At 39.0% G+C, this 14,651-nt stretch overlaps 1 protein-coding gene across 1 annotated transcript in view; it reads right to left on the bottom strand.

The window, feature by feature from the left end:
• The window catches only part of egf (epidermal growth factor), a 107,415-nt gene that overhangs the window by 37,367 nt on the left and 55,397 nt on the right, over positions 1–14,651 (bottom strand). Inside the window, exons 12-17 of the mRNA XM_072256990.1 lie at positions 14,077–14,181; positions 8,955–9,178; positions 8,679–8,846; positions 5,923–6,069; positions 3,096–3,266; positions 1,190–1,306 (exon numbers count right to left, since the gene is read on the bottom strand). Coding sequence (XP_072113091.1) covers positions 1,190–1,306; positions 3,096–3,266; positions 5,923–6,069; positions 8,679–8,846; positions 8,955–9,178; positions 14,077–14,181 — 932 coding nt within the window. The remainder of the gene's footprint in view (positions 1–1,189; positions 1,307–3,095; positions 3,267–5,922; positions 6,070–8,678; positions 8,847–8,954; positions 9,179–14,076; positions 14,182–14,651) is intronic.

The raw sequence follows: 14,651 nt of genomic DNA, 5'->3' as shown, positions 1-14,651 counted from the left end.
TTCATCTTGAAATTAATGCTAATATTGCATTTGACTTCCTCACCACCACCTCAGCCTGTAAATTAACCTTTAGGGAATTCTGCACGATGATCCCCAAGTGCTTTTGCGTCTCTGATTCGTGAATTTTCTCCGTTTAGAAAATAAGATCATAAGAAATAGGAGCAGGAGTAGGCCATTTGGTGCATCAAGCCTGTTCCGCCATTCAATAAGATCATGGCTGATCTGGCCATGGACTCATCTCCACCTATCTGCCTATTCCCATAACTCTTAATTCCCCTACTATGCAAAAATCTATCCAACCTTATCTTAAATATATAAACATATTTACTGAGGTAGCCTCCACTGGTTCATTGGGCAGAGAATTCCACAGATTCAACACCCTCTGGGAAAAGCAGTTCCTCCTCATCTCCATCCTAAATCTACTCCCCCAAATCTTGAGGCTATGTCCCCAAAACCTTTGTCTACATCTTTATTCTTTCTATCAAAGTGCATGAGCATACACTTCCCATCAGTATATTCCATCTGACACCTCTTTGCCCAGTCTCCCAATCTGTCAAAGACCGTATGCAGACTCCTTGCTTTCTCCACACGACCTGCCCTTCCACCTATCTTCGTGTTGTATACAAACCTAGACAAAGCCATCAATTCCTTCATCCAAATCATTGACATATAACATGAAAAGATGTGGTCCCAACACCAATCCCTGCAGAACACCACTAATCATTAACACCCACGAACTTGGAAATGCTCACTTTCTCCACTTCTGATCCCTCTATGAGGATTGGTTCATGTTCCCTAACCCTACACGTTCTGAAGTCCACAATCAGCTCTTTGGTCTTACTGATGTTGAATACAAAGTTGTTGCTGTGACACCAACAGCTAGCTGGTATGTCTCAATTTGGTACGCCCTCTCGTCACCATGCAACGCACAATAATATTTTGGCAATATGACTAGAAACTGAAGATTGGAAGTGGTGGTGGACATGGAATAACATTTCCACAGATTAGGAAATTATTTGAAAAAATATGAACCGTGTAAAACCAGTCTATAATCAATATGTCACAGAAGAACAAAATCAACAAGGTTGCATTCCATCCTATCTTCAAAAGAAATCACTTTCATGGAGAATTGAAAGCTCAAACACAAGGTAACTAATTAACTAATTAATAATTAGACTCAACTCATTACCATTGCAGATGTTGCCTTGCCCAGTAAATCCTTCCGAACACTGGCATCTCGCAATTCCTTCTGATACTATACACTGAGCATTGAGATCACATTCCAAGATTCCACAGTCATCTTGATCTTGAAAAAAGGAAATCAAGGCAACTTGGTAAATAAATGTGTTTGCATTATCTTTGTTCTAAGGAAAGTGTAGAAAAAAACATACAAATTAGCACAATAGGACAGAAATAAGGAAGTGGAGGCTAGGTACCCTATTAGTATATTCAGTACCAAATGGAATAGTCAAGCTTGGTCCAAATTACTCCCATTTCAGGCTGACACATTCTGCAGTTTATTAGGCTCAGGTACAGTGAGAAAGGCTAGACTTCATATATGGAAGTATATTTAGCGCTTTGTGAATGAGCGGAAGAGTACAGTCAAAGTAACTGTGAAAGTGAAAGAATTTGTACTTTTTGAGTGATTATTATTATTTCCATTTGTAAATACAATCTGAAACCTGGAGGAATATGTTAGGTGCTGTGTATCAGACACCGGCTGATTGCAAAGTGCTACACGCAACAAATAAAGTTCTGATCAACTTTATGTTAATGAACTCGAGCAAGGGAGGACTGTCCTTGGAATACTTCCACAAGAACTTTGATCTTAATCTGATCAAAGAGGAAGTATATCACAATGAATCTTTATGTAACATTGAATTAATGACAACGGCAGTGTGGTATACATTCCTGAGCAGCGCAGTTTAGGAAGGATGCGATGCTTTCAAGAGAATGTGAACAATAATTCAGAGCATGAGTGGTTGACTTTGGTAAACCTGAGGTTGCTTTCCTTGGGGCAGAGCAGTTTGTTAGGGGATATGATAGATTAATTTAAAATCATAAAGGCTCTGGGCACAGTAAGTAGAGAGAGCTGTTTCCAGTGACATGAAGAAAATTAGATGGAGGTCATTGACAAAAGAACCAAAAGTGACATGACAAAAATATATTTGCAGAGCGGGTGATTAGGTCCAAAAATACATTGCCAGGAGTAATGGAGGCAGAGTCGGTCAAAATGCTGGCTAAATACTTATATTATAATGCTATGGGGAAGTGCTGGAAAGTGAGTCTATCTGAATTAATCTTACATACATTTAGTGCAGACTAAGTCTGAATGTTTCCTTCTGATTTGATAAATGTCTTGAATGGCCTCTCTCATCTGCTTTTATCTGAGCAATGTTTATTGTTCAATAGACGACCAATTCTTGTTATGGAATTTAGTGTAGCTTTTTGATAATTCCATGGGACTATTTTTAAATTTTCAGTCTGGATTATATTAATTGCTAAATAAGTTGTATAAACAGCTGCATGAGTAAGAAAGCTATAATTGGTGAATCTGTTAATCACCCCCATTCTATTGAGTAAAATGCAATCATAGTTAGGAATAAAGATCCAATCATAGGTTGCTTGCATTAATATAGTCAAAGCTTTTAGTCTTAAGTATGAAAGCCTAAATGATTGCATTCTCACAAGTTGCAGTTTCGAAGTTTGCATTATTTTTTTTAGAAAATCCCTAACTGTGTCTGCTCCTGGTGGCACAATGCCCAATTAGTTTACCGTTGCTAACTCACAGCTCTAGGGATCTGGGTTTGATGCTGACTGGAGATGTTTTGGAGACTGTAATTGCAAGGGTTCTCTCACTTTATTCAGTTAAATAACTACCATCCATTAACAGTGTAGTTTAATGTGGTAAAATAATTAAACTGTAATTAATGGAGATATAAGTGCAAACAACTTGTTGGGCTAACGGAAGTTGGAGATGGGTAATGAAATTGATGGAGTTGCTCTGCTCGAAGCTAGTATGGAATGGAGTGGACAAGTAATTTATTTCTGTGTAGTAATAGGTAAAAGTAAATGCTTATCAGAGCAGCAATTACCTGATATCATTATCTCTGCCACAAGTGTGGGTCTTGGCTGGAGTTCAGGAGTAATCTTATCTTTATTGAAACGGGTAGTGGAAGAGTGGCCTTCAGACTGGGACAGATTCTCATCTTCTAACACAGGGGTTGAGAACAAATTCACCTTGGCAGAAGATGTAATTCTGGGGTCTGTTGGCAAAAGTCCAAATGTTGCTTCATACTGTTCAATTTGCAAGTACAGTATTAAATTCTTCATCAGCTATACTTCAAATACTGTTTTCAAGGAAAACTTTGGATTCTTGCTCTGTTCTGATCAACCATACCTGTTTTGTTTTCATAAAACTTGAAAAGCTACTTCACCAAAATCATATTAGGCAAATCAAAGAATCTGTTTAAAAGCGTGGGTAAAGAGATAAATACTAAAAAGGGTTTTAAAGATAGAAAATCTAAATGGCTTAGTGAGACCATGTTAAACAGAAATCTAGACAGTTGGGTTACGTTGGTCTGCGGTCTTGGAAATTTACTTGCAAACGTTTCATCTCCATACAAGGAGACATCGTCAGTGTGCTGTTGACTGTGGCGTGTCCTCTGAATTATATAATAAAGGCCAAGCATTCAGAGGGCACTCCACAATCACAGCGCACTGACGATGTCTCCTCGTATGGTAACAAAATGCTTGCAAATAAATTGCCAAGATCAGAGAATAGCTCAACCTAACTATTAACCACCCGAGCTACATGTCTTCAGAATTATTTCCAATAGATCTAGACAACTGGGTGTACAAAGCTAAATTACTTAGTGAGACCAAATTAAAACATAGACCTAGACAATTTGGTGTACAAATCCCAGAGGTAGTAGTGATTAAACAAGAAGTCAGAAATCTAGGACTATAGGACTGCTAAAGGCTGTAGTGGTAGAGAAGTTAAAGCCATATTTTACTCAAACTCCTATTGTATATGTTAAACCCCTTGGTATAAATAGCTTCAAACACAGGCCGTTTCTAATTTTATAAAAGATGCTGGTGAACACAGCAGGCTAGGCAGCATCCCTAGGAAGAGGTACAGTTGACATTTCGGGCCCGAAACGTCGACTGTACCTCTTCCTAGAGCTGCTGCCTGGCCTGCTGCGCTCACCTGCAACTTTTATGTGCGCTGCTTGAAATTCCAGCATCTGCAGATTTCCTCGTGTTTCCATTTCTAATTTTCTCTGGATTTCCCACTCGTTTTCCAACATTTTACCTTTCAGTTTGAAGTAATGTTTAACTTATCTTTTGCTTTCCAATATTTTCCCCTTGTCAGTGGAAGCAGTAACATAAAACACTTAATGCCATATCTTTGAAAGTATTGCCAACCCCATTAGCCAGCGGCTCAGTACGTCTTTGTATATTTTCTTTCTCTTTCTTCGGATTATGTGAAGGTGTCTCTCTATTTACACCTTTGCTGCTGGGTTCCTTCAGATGGCTGAGCCCTTTTTTTAAACTTAAGATAATTCCAAATTGTCCAGATCTATCATGTTCAAACATTTTGATCTAGCGTTTGATCTTTTATTGTGCATACTTCATTAGAGAATTGCAAGAATGATGTAAAGGACATTTGCCATTGAGTCAAATATAAAGGATCAAACAAGCTTATGGAATGAGACAAAATAATTGTACAAAGCAACGCACACAAAATGCTGGAAGAACTCTGCAGGTCAGGAAATGAATAAACAGTCAACGTTTCGGGCTGAGAGCCTTCATCAGGACTGAAAAGGAAGGGGGAGTTCAACAGAATAAAAAGGTGGCTGGAGGAGAAGGAGAATAGCTAGTGTGACCAACAGGACTCAATTTGTTCACAACACTACCTGATCACACAATAAAGTTTTACATTTGGTCAGATATTGCAAGGTTTCGTTGTCTTCATCTTATATGTATTCATCCATGAGACATCTTAGGGGCAGGGAAGTTTCATAGGTGCAATATTGTTTCAAATCAGTGACATGTTGAGCTAGGCCTTAATAGACCTTGTGCTTCCTTCAGAAAATTATGAATCCTAAACAGATGTAGCTCTCAGTAGCAAATTTTCATTTTGACAAAGTGGATACCTTAAGACGGCTTTTGTAAGAACATTACAAATTTTCATGCAGTTTTGGTAATGTTCCTGAGAGTTATCCACCCAGTTCTATAATGTGGCTGCTGGACAGGCTAGAATGACATAATGCCCATTTACACTGGAATTAAGTGTACGCTTGCTCGTAGTTCCAAACTGCTCAGGACTGAGACTGACCTATTACCAGTTGTCTGCAGATTTCAATTTGAAATTCTTTTCACTGGCATTAGAAACAACTGGTGTTGTTTATAGTAACTCTCAAGAAAGGTTGTCAAATTAGACAAAGTTATCAAAGATTTGAAATGACAAAGTTCCCATTCCTTATGAAGGGTTTTGGCTCCAAACATCAACTGTTTATTCCTTTCCATAGATGCTGCCTGACCTGCTGAGTTCCTCCAGCATTGTACTTGTGTTACTGTGGATTTCCAGCATCTGCAAAATCTCTTGTGTTTATGAAATCTCCTATTCACTCACTCTGGAAAGTTTGTGTTGCATTAAGTAAGAAGTAGAGATGCAGCCCGAGAGGCTCGCATTCAGTAGGTCAGACAGCATCTGTGACAAGAAAATGTGTTTATGCTCCAGGTCGAATGGAATGTTGAACTGTATCTCATTTCACAGGTTCTTCCTGACTGGTTGAGCATTTCAACTTCTATTTCAGATTTCCACCATCTGCCGTTTTCTTGATTCTCATTTGATAATGTTCTTAACATTTCATGCAGATAGGAAATTATTAGGACAATGAGGAAAACATTTCTTACATATAGTTGTTGAAATGTTTGCAAGTTGACACGATTTTCCATCTGCTGCTTTCTGGAAACCATCATGGCATAAGCATTGGGCAACTCCCAATCTATTCTCACAGACCTGGCTACATCCACCGTTCTTATACAGGCAAGGATCAGCACCTACAGTTTTAGCACAAGAAACATGAATATACTTCAGAACTATCACTGCAGAACTTTCAGAAAAGAATAACTTATCATTACATTTTTTGAAGGAATTTCAGTAAAGCAGTTCTTTTGGTGATTTATCAACTGACCAGATATGATTGAAAGTCATTAGAAAAGACGCAGTGGAACTGAGAACATTTATGGACAACTGAATAGGCAGTTCATGGTGAGCAGTTCTCAGCAGACGTGAGGAGTTAGATGCGAAATCCACAAGTGGTCTGTCACATCTTACTTTGCCTCCATAAGCTGCTTAAAAATAATAACTGGGTTCCCAGTCAAATATATTGAATGGTACAAAATTCCTGCACTGATATTACAAACATGGATTGAATGTGGACTTTGAATAGAACCCTTCTTTTCCATTTAATGGTATTGTAGGACAATTACTCCAAAATAACTTCTCTTGGAGCCTTTACAATTATGTGATCTCACATTTCCGATTTTAATAATTCTTAAAGTATTATAAATACAAATTCACTTTAAAACTGTATTTTTCTTCTTTTTTGAACCTAGTATGATTTCCAATTTTTGAATTTTATTTTACCAATCTAATTTCAAAAGCTTAATACTGAATTCAAAACAAATCTGTGTTTCAGATATAAACTGCTCATCAATACAAACTGATTTACTATGCTTTCCATTTTCTTCCTTTTCAGATCTTGAATTTACAGAGCACTTAAGAAAGTAATTTCTCTTTCAGATATAAATGCCTTATTAATGCAATCTGATTTATGTAAGAGACACAGGCAGGCCCCAAGTGCCCTACATGGCCTTGAAGTTCAAATTTCTAAAGTACATTTATTTTCAAAGTACAAATGCAGGATACAGCCCTGAGAGTCTTCTTCCCACAGACAGCTACAAAACAAAGAAACACCATGGAACTTATGGAAGTAAAACATTAAACACCCAACATATCATGCAAATGGCAAAAAAAAAATACCCACAGAATATAAAACATCAGGAAGGAGGTACAGAAGCATTGGGATTAGGACTGCCGAAAGGGGAACAGCTTCTTCCTTCAGGCTGTGAGACTAATGAACATACTGCCACCACTGGGGTCTTGTCACTAGGACAGAGAGCTTTATACTGTAGACTGTACTGTTTACCTGCTCTGTGCATTACATGCATTTTGAATTATATTTTATTAATCTTCAGTATTTATGGTAATATTTTGGCTTATGTGCTGTGTATGATATATCTTTTGTGGGTGAAACATGGTCTGGAGGAACATTGTTTCATTTGTTTGTATATGTGTACGGTCAGATGACAATAAAGTTGAACTTGAACATTTCACTCAGTCAGCAAACAATGAACCCGCTCAACAGAATGTTACACTTTCCTCTACAAGTCATCGTTTCTCATTAATGCTCGATCACCTCATCCGATATCTTCAATACTGGGACAATAGAGTGGGAGGTTCATCTCAGCATGCAATCTTCCCTGTGATTCTTTCTTCTCACGAGAGTCTTTCCCTCAGAGGTGGCTGTGATAACTGCTCTGGGAGTAGGACAAGCAGGGGATAAAAATGGTGGGATTGCAGTCAACGTCACATAATGTGGTGGGATGGGGTTACGCAGTCATTGCCAAAACAGCATGACATGCCTAAATATCTCACAGTCATGTGGTCATCCAGAACACAGTGTAGGGGAAGGTTGAGTCAGTTCTGCTAGGGCTGCTCCAGGCTTCAGGGTTCATTACGATTTGCCCTGCTGTGTGTTAAACTGAGGCTGAGCCTATGGGCCTGCTCCAGTTAGTCCAGGCTTCGTGGCTTCTTTCATTCTGAATGTTGTTGTTTGCTTTTATTGTCTGCATGATTTGTGGTTTTTTCCTCTCTCTGCGCAATGGGTGTTGGTCTTTTATAAATTGGGTTATTTTCGGTTTCTTGTTTTGTGGCTGCCTGTAATCAGACAAATCTCGAGGTTGTATAATTTATACATACTTTGATAAAAGAAATGTAATTTGGACATTGAACTATGAACTTTTAAGTGGAAAGATTCTGGTAGTGACCATCCACAATCAAGATTTAACTTGAATGTGTTTAATAACAGACATGAGATTAACAACCTTGCTCGGTCAGGCAACAGCAAGTCCTTTATTAAAGACAAGTGCAAATTTATCTCTGCATAATTATCTATGTTAGCGGCACTAAATTAAAATATACTGCAATGAACAGGCAAATAATATTAGAGTGGATTAAACTTGATATGGAAATAGGAATCTGCATATCTAATAAATTTCTACCCTATGGATGTCCCAAGTGTTTCAGAGCCAGTCAATGACTTCATTAAATAACCAATTAACATTAGTCTGTTGGACCAAATGGTCATCTTCCAGAATTCTTACCTAACTCATTAGATAAAACTTTGATTTAAGATTCCATTTAGTATTGCGCTGTGTGAAGTCAGAGACAGTGTAAATTCTCACCTTGTTTCATAAGTTACAGTGAGAAGATAAATGATTATTATATATATTTTACTGTTATTGGAATTAAAAGGTTTAACTGGGATCTAGAGTACTCTATTTTTTAAAGAGTTTTTTTACTTAGTCCAACAAGCCTAGTTTACCTGGTCTGGCTATTGGATGAACAACAAAAATAGGCGAAGGTCGCCGCATGCCACCTCGCAGTCTCACTCTGTTCTGACTAGTCCACTTATCCATTCTCATTACAGAAGGCTTACTCCAGTCTGTAAACCACACATGATCTTCAAATACTGCTACATCAAATGGGCGTCCTTCAGGGAGGAAAACAAATAAATAAATAATCCTTTTTTAACAACTGTTCACTACTTGTTGCAGACTAGAAAATAACACACAGCTTCGTTGTCAAAAAGAAGCCTTACCTACTTCATTCTGTGCAAGAATCTGCCGGTTGTATCCAAGTAGATCTGACATCTCAATAACAGAGCGTTTGGCATCACACCAGTACAGCTTGTCAGATATATAGTCTATGGTTATTCCACTGGGCCAAACAAGATTATCTCTGATAATAACCATTCGCTCATCACCTTCTAGGGTAGAACTTTCTATGCTAGGTTCATTTCCACAAGCTGTCCAGAATAGCTTCCTTTAATAAATAAAATAATGTACAATCAAATAATTTAAGGCTTACTTCATTTGTTTAGCAGATATTAATTAAGGCCCTGATTAATTGAAACAAATGCATTTTCATTAATAACATTGGATAACAGAAGTTTTGCTTCCTGAATACTTTTGGTTGTATCTTACGGATTTTGAGCTGCTGATCATGAAAATCACCATGAAATTTCACTATTACGCACCATATTTTTGGAATTGCCTATATTTGTTATTTCAATTCATAATTCATCAGGATTACCAATGCCAAGATTAACAAAAACATATTTGTTGATCTGCAAATCAAACAGATCATCATTGAGAACTTTCAGTGGGACCAGAGAAAATCGCATGGAAGGCTTTCAAGGTGTTGTTGAAAACTTTCTTGGTAACTACAGAGTACCAAATTATATGCAGCGGGTTGACAACATGCTTCAAGCATACAAAACCATGAAGTGCAACATGTCACTAAAGATTCATTATCTGCATTCCCATTTAGACTTCTTCCCTATAAATCACCATTGGTGATGAGCATGGTGAAAGGTTTCACCAGGTCATTGCGGTCATGGAGAAACGGTGTCAGGGTGACTGGAATTCATTGAGGCTGGCTGATTATTGTTGGACTTTAAAGCAAGAAGCCTCAGACTGAGTACAAATAAAAATCATCAACATAACATTTTTAGCTTAGTTGAACTATAGCAAAGCGTCAGCACCACTCCGCAATTTTAAAAAAGTTGATTTCTTGTTTCTCCAAATTCCTATGTGATACAAGTGGACTGAAATTATATTTGTGTTCAGCTTCATACAGTCTATCATAAACAAAAAAAAAATTCTGAGGAAGCAGCACTTTTGAAAAAAAAATATTGTTGTCCAATATTATTAACAGCTCAGCAAATTTTGTACATCAGAATTATTCTTTTTTTGTCGTGTTCTGCATTATCAAGGTGCTAAGGTTTTTAAAGGGTAAAGGGCTGCATCATCTAAGCTACTGCAAAAGAATGAAGTCTAAGTTATTTCATTCTGTACAGTAATGAAATCTATTGCAGTTAAAAAGCAGTAATGAATGGTCAGTGAGCTAACCCTCTGAGCTACAGAATCACTGTCAGCTAGAAATGGGCACACGGCTAATTTGTGTCATACTCAATTATGGAATTGAAGAGAATGTTTTTATAAAAAGATACAGGTTTTAAAACATTATTGAACTTATTAACTCTCTTATGAGCAGCCTGTTCACATAACCTGAAGAAACTTAGATAGAAAGGTAAAATCAAACAATTGATCTTGCCAGGCCTCTGTATAGCATATGACTGACAATCAGTTCTGTTCTTCGATGTTTCAAAATGGTTGCTTTGTGATAATAGTTACTTTTTAGCCTCCTCTCTACCAGGGATTCTCATCCTGGGGTCCACGGATCCCTTGCTTCACGGCATTAAGACCATAAGACAAAGGAGCAGAAGTCTGCCATTCGGCCCATCGAGTCTGCTTCGCCATTTTATCATGAGCTGATCCATTCTCCCATTTAGTCCCACTCCCCCGCCTTCTCACCATAATCTTTGATGCCCTGGCATTGGTCCATGGCATAGAAAAGGCTGGGAACCCCTGCTGTAGAACTTAAATCCAAGAGTGCACTTGCCATCTCTTCTGCACAACCTCATCAGTGAGCTCGAAGGCAAGTCATGACCATGTGTCTATGGATACTTGCATTGAATTGTCCCAGGCCACACTTCTTCTCCTGAATGCTTAGGTGCCTAAATTGCATGGCAATAGGATGGATATAATCGGTAAGAGGTCATTATTGGGTTTATATTGTACCATTCTAGAGACGTTTACCAAAATATCAATTGCCCTTGTTTTCTAGAAATAGTTTGTTTCTCCTGTTTGGTTCTAAGTGATTTCCTGCACAGAATTGGCTAACATTGTTTATGTGTATTAGCTGGTTAACAATAAGCTTTACATCATAAGACATGGGAGCAGACATCTGCTCTGCTATTCCATCATGGCTGATTTATTTTCCCTCTTAGCCCCAGTCTCCTGATTTCTCCCTGTAACCTTTGATGTCCATACTAATGAAGAATCTATCAACCTCTGCTTTAAATATACGCAATGACTTGGCCTCCACAGACATCCACAGATTCACCATCATCTAGTTAATTCACCTCCTCATCTTTGGTCTAAAGGGACATCGTTCTATTCTGAGGCTGGTCCTAGATTCACACTATTGGAAACACCCTGCTCATGCCCACTCTACCTGTGCCTTTCAATAAGATCCTCCCTCGTTTTTCTAAACTCCAGTGCGCACAGTTCCAGAGCCATCAAACACTCCCCATACAGTGACTCTTTTATTCCCAGGACTATTCTCATAAACTTCCTCTGGACCCTCTCCAATGCCAGCTCATCCTTTCTTAGATATGGATCTCAAAACTGCTCACAATAGTCCAAATGTGCTCTAACCAATGCCTTATAAAGACTGAGAATTACATCCTTGCTTTTCAATCCTCTCAAAATGAACGCTAACAATGTATTTGTCTTCCTTACTACCCACTCAACCTGCAGGTTATCCTTTAGGAAATCTTGCACTCCCAAAGTCCCTTTGCACTTCCGATTTCTGAATTAACTCCCTGTTTAGAAAATAGTCTGTAGCTTGATATTATTCCCTATGCCACGATTTTCCCATTGTGTGTCTCAGTACAACATCTAATATTTAATTGCTTAATGAAACTATTGATATTAATGATACTAGTTGAATATCTCAATCAGATTTGCCACACAGGGTCCTTAGTATCATCAAGGATCCCACTCATCTATCCAGCATCCTCTTTGACTTTCTACCATCAGGCAGGAGACTCTGAAGCATAAAAACAAGAACGGTCAGGGTGGGAAATCATTAGGCTTCTGAACTCCCTGCTGCATCACATTCGAAGTGTTCCAGTTAATTTGTCCTGTATCTGACAATATTTAATTTATGCACTTTATTTTATTTATGTTCAATTCATCTGTAGATTTTATCCTTACTTTCCTAAGTTATTGTGTGTTATATGTACTACGGTGCTTTACACCCTGGTCTGTAGAATCATTGTCTTATAAACAAGGTCGCATTGTGTATTTCATGGACCAGCAAAGACCGGCTAGCTTAGCGAACAGAGCGGCAGACACCCCTGCTGAGATCCGGAGGAAGACACACGGAGGGGGATCACGAAGCCGAGGAAAGAGGACTGGGTCGAGACAACAGAGACTTTTTGAGAAGAGGAGTTTGGTGGGTAATACTGTTCCGGCTGACTGGAAGTGCACTGAGAGCGGTAAGCGTAAAAGAGTTGGGTGCTTACTGTTCTGGTTAACAACAGATGGTGCAATCCGGGGTATATTACGATCGAGGAACGTGTTTGCAGACTGGATATTGAACTTTTTACTGTTGGACTTCAGCCACACTCCACCATGATACAACACTTGGCGGCACTGGAGGTCGTTCCTGCCTGTGGCCATCGAACATGCAGCTCCTCCCGTGGAGGGTCAGACACCCTGAGCCAATAGACTGGTCCTGGACTTATTTCCCATCTGGCATAGTTTGCATTTTGGTGTTTGATTGTTGGGGTTTTTTGTATTGCTAAACTTACGCTCTGTTCTTGGTTGGTGCGGCTGCAACGAAACCAAATTTCCCTCCGGATTAATAAAGTATATATATCTATCTATCTATCTATTATTTGATGGTATACATGTGTGTAGTTAAATGACAATAAATCTGACGTGACTATTTCAACAAATCCAGTTATCTATGTATAACATAGAAACATAGAAACATAGAAAATAGGTGCAGGAGTAGGTCATTCGGCCCTTCGAGCCTGCACCGCCATTTATTATGCTCATGGCTGATCATCCAACTCAGAACCCCGCCCCAGCCTTCCCTCCATACCTCCAGATCCCCGTAGCCACAAGGGCCATATCTAACTCCCTCTTAAATATAGCCAATGAACTGGCCTCAACTGTTTCCTGTGGCAGAGAATTCCACAGATTCACCGCTCTCTGTGTGAAGAAGTTTTTCCTAATCTCAGTCCTAAAAGGCTTCCCCTTTATCCTCAAACTGTGACCCCTTGTTCTGGACTTCCCCAACATCGGGAACAATCTTCCTGCATCTAGCCTGTCCAATCCCTTTAGGATTTTATACGTTTCAATCAGATCCCCCCTCAATCTTCTAAATTCCAACGAGTACAAGCCCAGTTCATCCAGTCTTTCTTCATATGAAAGTCCTGCCATCCCAGGAATCAATCTGGTGAACCTTCTTTGTACTCCCTCTATGGCAAGGATGTCTTTGCTCAGATTAGGGGACCAAAACTGCACACAATGCTCCAGGTGTGGTCTCACCAAGGCCTTGTACAACTGCAGTAGTACCTCCCTGCTCCTGTACTCGAATCCTCTCGCTATAAATGCCAGCATGCCATCATTATTAAATAACCAGCAGGATAATTTTTTAACGTACCTACTCACAGACATGCACCGGTTCAATAGTTAGGTAGAGAATTGGAAAATATGTGAACAATTGGATTTGTTATCTGTTCAGCTTTCTGGGATGTTCCAACCCTCAGCATCACCACAGACCTGACCCCCAAACCTACTTACTGAAATGATGATCAGTAGGCAAATTCTCAGTATTTAAACGGTCACCGCCTTCTCCATGGGTGTGGAAATTTTTGGCAGGGGTTCAAGAACAGAAACATTCTCTTTCATTCTGCTGCCATGATGTTTCAGTGTGCCCCTTTCAACATTGAGTCAATAGATTTTAATGAATGCAAGACAGGATACACTCAACAGTTCACGTTAGAAATACAAACCATGTACTACATTGTCTCCTCCGACCAGCCTACTCGCTGCTTTACTACTTTATAATTTAACGCTTACTTAACCAACGGATGGACAGCAATTCCTCTTGGCTTGTTGACACCTTCACGGACAATCACCTCTATGTGCACACCGTTGAGCCCACACCTCGCAATGTGGGACAACCTGTAACAAAGGCAGGCGGCATTTAAGGCTGTTGATTTCAGTTATGCATTTTCCTATTGTTTAGCTTACAGTATTTGTTCTATCTTATTTACAGGGAGTTTGTACGTCCACCTGGATTTCCCCTGGGTGCTTCCATTTCCTCTCACGTTCCAAAGACACACGGCTTAGAGTTAGTGAGTTGGGGGCTTGTGACATTGGGGCGAAAGTGTGACAACACTTGCAGACTGCTCAGCACAATCCTCACTCATCTGATTACACACAAACAACACATTCTACTATGTTCCAATGTCTCAATGTACATGTGACAGATAAAGTTAATCTAATCTAACATAATTTGACACTGTAGTTTGCATAATATGTGATAGTAAACAAAGTAGTTATTGCTTCCAGCCTGTTAATTGTTTAAAGTTACTCATTATCTGTAAAAAGAAAATTATTCAGATGGAATAGGCTGTGAAGGGCAGTTCAAT

The sequence above is a fragment of the Mobula birostris genome, chromosome 4, assembly GCF_030028105.1.
Source record: "Mobula birostris isolate sMobBir1 chromosome 4, sMobBir1.hap1, whole genome shotgun sequence".
Classification (NCBI taxonomy): domain Eukaryota; kingdom Metazoa; phylum Chordata; class Chondrichthyes; order Myliobatiformes; family Myliobatidae; genus Mobula; species Mobula birostris.
This window is presented reverse-complemented; position numbering and strand designations above follow the sequence as displayed.